This window comes from Mandrillus leucophaeus, unplaced genomic scaffold (assembly GCF_000951045.1).
Source record: "Mandrillus leucophaeus isolate KB7577 unplaced genomic scaffold, Mleu.le_1.0 Scaffold1508, whole genome shotgun sequence".
NCBI classification, from domain to species: Eukaryota; Metazoa; Chordata; class Mammalia; order Primates; family Cercopithecidae; genus Mandrillus; species Mandrillus leucophaeus.
In genome coordinates, this window is record NW_012101486.1 from 51,474 (window position 1) to 54,944 (window position 3,471).

The window sequence follows — 3,471 nt, forward strand, 5'->3', positions numbered from 1 at the left end:
GGTAAAAGGCATCTGCGAGCGCTGAGTCGGGGTCCAGGCTGTGCCAGGGCACCATGAGGGTTAGCACGGTGGAGACAAGGATGTAGGCACCAGCTGCAATGGCAAGTGAGATGGCGATGGCCAGAGGCACGGACCGCCGTGGGTTCTGGGCCTCCTCGCTGCAGGCGGCAATGACGTCGAAGCCCACGAAAGCATAGAGGCAGAAGGCAGTGCCAGCCATGACGCCGGAGAAGCCAAAGGGTGCAAAGCCGCCTTCCTCAGCGCTCCAGTTGTGAGGCTGGGCCAGGATGAAGCCCAGGATGACAATGAAGAGAATGACAAGCAGGCTGATGACCGAGAAGGTGTGGTTGAGCCAGGTAGAGACGCGGGCTCCACAGGAGACAAAGGCAGAGGCCAGGAGGATGATGCCAGCAGCCAGGAAATCCAGGTAGTGGCCCAGAAGGGGCACCTGCCAGGAACCCACGTGGGTCTCAGTGAACTTGCGGACGCTGTGGCTGAACATAGAGTCCAAGGAGCCACTCCAGGCGCGGGCCACGGCGGCACCACCAATGATGTATGCGAGGAGAACATTCCAGCCGATGAGGAAGGCCCACAGCTCGCCCATGGATACATAGGTGAACAGGTAGGCAGAGCCCGTGCGTGGCACACGTGCCCCGAATTCTGCATAGCATAGGGCTACCAGCAGGGAGGCCACAGCAGCCACACCGAAGGACAAGAGCACAGCAGGGCCAGCCACCTCCTTGGCGACAGCACCTGTAAGCACATAGAGGCCCGAGCCCACCATGCCACCCACGCCCAGAAGAGTCAGGTCCAGTGTGGACAGGCAGCGCCGCAGTGACGTCTCCGTGGTGGAGTCCTCCAGCGGCTTCAGGCGGTTCAGCTTCTGGCATAAGCGAGCCAGGCTGGCCATGCTGGGCAGCCCCCGGGCCATGGCAGGTGGCCGAGAAGAGCACCGAGCCAGCTACTGGAACCTGCTAGGGCCAGAGGGGAATGACTGGATGCCCAGCCGGCCTTCCATCCCTTCTGGTCTGACCACCCCCAGTCCTCTCTCTGTCCCTGCCCTGCGGACCTGGACACCCGAACCGAAGGCCTGCTGAAGGGCTGGAATGGGGCCGGTGTCAGAGCCTGTGGGCAGGAGGTCATAGGAAGCCTGAAGAGGCCTCCTGTGGGCAGGAGGTCATAGGCAGCAGAAGAGGCCTGGTGGGGCCCCACCTACTCACTTGCTGGGTGGGGTGGGGAGGGAGCAGCTCCAGGTGAAGCTGGGAGAGAGACTGGGAACGGCTCAGTGGTGGGGTCCCAGAGCCAGATGAAACCGAGGCTTCCCCAGAGTAGAGCAGGACCCGGAACAGGAGCCAGGGCTCTGCGTCGGGGCGGGCGTGGCCCAGGCAGCCACCTGCCACAGACAGTAGCGGCCACACACACCTCGCCCCCGCCCCCGCCACCGTGGCCAGACTTGGGTATCCGCGCGGAATGCAGGGGAGCCCTGGGCCCGCACACCTCCCCATGCCCGACACGCCCCTGCCGCCAGAGCCAGCTCCGCCAGCTCCTCCGCGCCCCGTCCCCGGACACCTGGGCCTTCGCCTGCTCTTGGGCCTGAGCCCGTCCCCCGTCCCTGTCCCCGTCCCGGTCCCCCGTAGGATCCGCTTTCCCCCGTCCCGTCCCAGTCCCCGTCCCCGTCCTTGTCCCTGTCCCCGTCCCCGTCCCTGTCCCCGTCCCAGTCCCCCGTAGGATCCGCTGCAACCCACCTGCTGCCGCCGCAGCTGCCTCACCTCTGAGCTCTGAGCCCGCCAAGTTTGCCGGCGCCGCCCAGCGCAGGGCCTGCCCCCATCTCCAGGCCCCCCGCGCAGCCCCACCCGCTGCCACACACCCAGATATTTCACCCTGCCCACCCTGCCCCGACCTCGCAAGGTCATGATGGAAGCTCACCGGGGTCTAGGGAAGCCCTGTGACTGTGACTCACTCACAGATGGAGGTCAGACCACCGGCTAAGTGACTAGCCTAGGTCACTCGGGAGGTTAAGGGCCACATCTGAAAGTCCGCAGCCCACCCTCTTTCCACTGCAGCGGACACCCTTCTTGATCCCTCACCCCAGTATGTGAACCCCACCCAGCTGGGCCCCAGACCCCGCAGCACCGTCATGTGACCTTCAGGCACAGTGAGTTAAATGAAGACACAGGTCTACCGGAGTGGCCTGGGGCAGTCCCTGACCTCTACTCTTACAATGGGGTGGCAGTCAGCCACCCTCACAGGTTGGCAAGAGACTGCAGCCTTTTGAGAGAGTTCTGCGAATTGGGGGAACGCACGCTGGCTGTTTTGAGCCTGCGCTACCACATCCTGCAAGGAGCAAGCAGTTTCTGGGACCAACCTCACAGCCCTTCGGTAGGGGACTAGACCTCCTCAGACCCCAGTGGTAGCCCCTCCTAGCCTAGGTGCCTCTGGCAGGCAGGGAGGGCCCTATAGAACCCCAATAACAGATCCACACTTGTGTTTATCAGTGACAGCCACTATGTCCTGAGTACTGCATCCCAGCACCCCACGCCCCAGGCAGGCAGGACCCCAATAACAGATCCACACTTGTGTTTATCAGTGACAGCCACTATGTCCTGAGTACTGCATCCCAGCGCCCCACGCCCCAGGCAGGCAGGACCCCAATAACAGATCCACACTTGTGTTTATCAGTGACAGCCACTGTGTCCTGAGTACTGCATCTTAGCGCCCCACGCCCCAGGCAGGCAGCTATGCACCCGCGCACCAAGCTAATTTTTTAATTTTATTTTTTTTAGAGACTGGGTCTCACTATGTCGCCCTGGCTGGTCTCAAACTCTGGGACTCAAGCGATTTTCTTGCCTTGGCCTCCCAAAAAGCTGTGATGAACCATGGCTCCTGGCCTCCCCAGAACGCTATACTAGACATGTGTTCAGGCTTATGTGTGGTTTGTGGAATGGGATCTTAGGAGTATCTGCAGCCTGTCCAGCTCGGCTGGTGACAGGATGATGGACTCCCAGACAACATAGTGCTAATTTGGAACATGCTGCCTCGGCCAGAATGCCAATACCTTCTAATATTTGGCTGGTATTGTCTTGAGGAACTTCTCAGATGGCTCCCACTTCCGGTGGGATGGTAGCCTCCTTACCCCATCCCTGTGTTGCCTGAGCGGATGTCCCTTGTCCTGAAATGTCACCACAAAAGTCTAGGCACTTCAAACCAGAGGCTTAGGCAATTCTGTCATGGGAGCTCCCCCAAGGCCTTGCCAATGACCACCTTATTGCTGATGTCCAGTGTTTTGGAGTGTTGACTTTTTATCTACCTTGAGAAGGTGTGACACCACACCGTCTGCCACAGGCACCAACATGCAATGGATATGTGACACTAAGCTGGGCTAATGCAGTAAATTGTACATTTCCAGGGATATTTCACTCACTACTGAGTGAGACAGTTACACAGAGCAACCCCACAGTGATGCAGTGAAGA

The 3,471-nt window shown here is 60.3% G+C and overlaps 1 protein-coding gene across 1 annotated transcript in view; it reads right to left on the minus strand.

The window, feature by feature from the left end:
• The window catches only part of LOC105535828 (cationic amino acid transporter 4-like), a 3,899-nt gene extending 2,101 nt beyond the window's left edge, over positions 1 to 1,798 (minus strand). The window contains exons 1-2 of the mRNA XM_011975044.1: positions 1,746 to 1,798; positions 5 to 974 (exon numbers count right to left, since the gene is read on the minus strand). Coding sequence (XP_011830434.1) covers positions 5 to 931 — 927 coding nt within the window. The 5' untranslated portion in view covers positions 932 to 974; positions 1,746 to 1,798. The remainder of the gene's footprint in view (positions 1 to 4; positions 975 to 1,745) is intronic.
• Between the last annotated feature and the right edge of the window lie 1,673 nt (positions 1,799 to 3,471).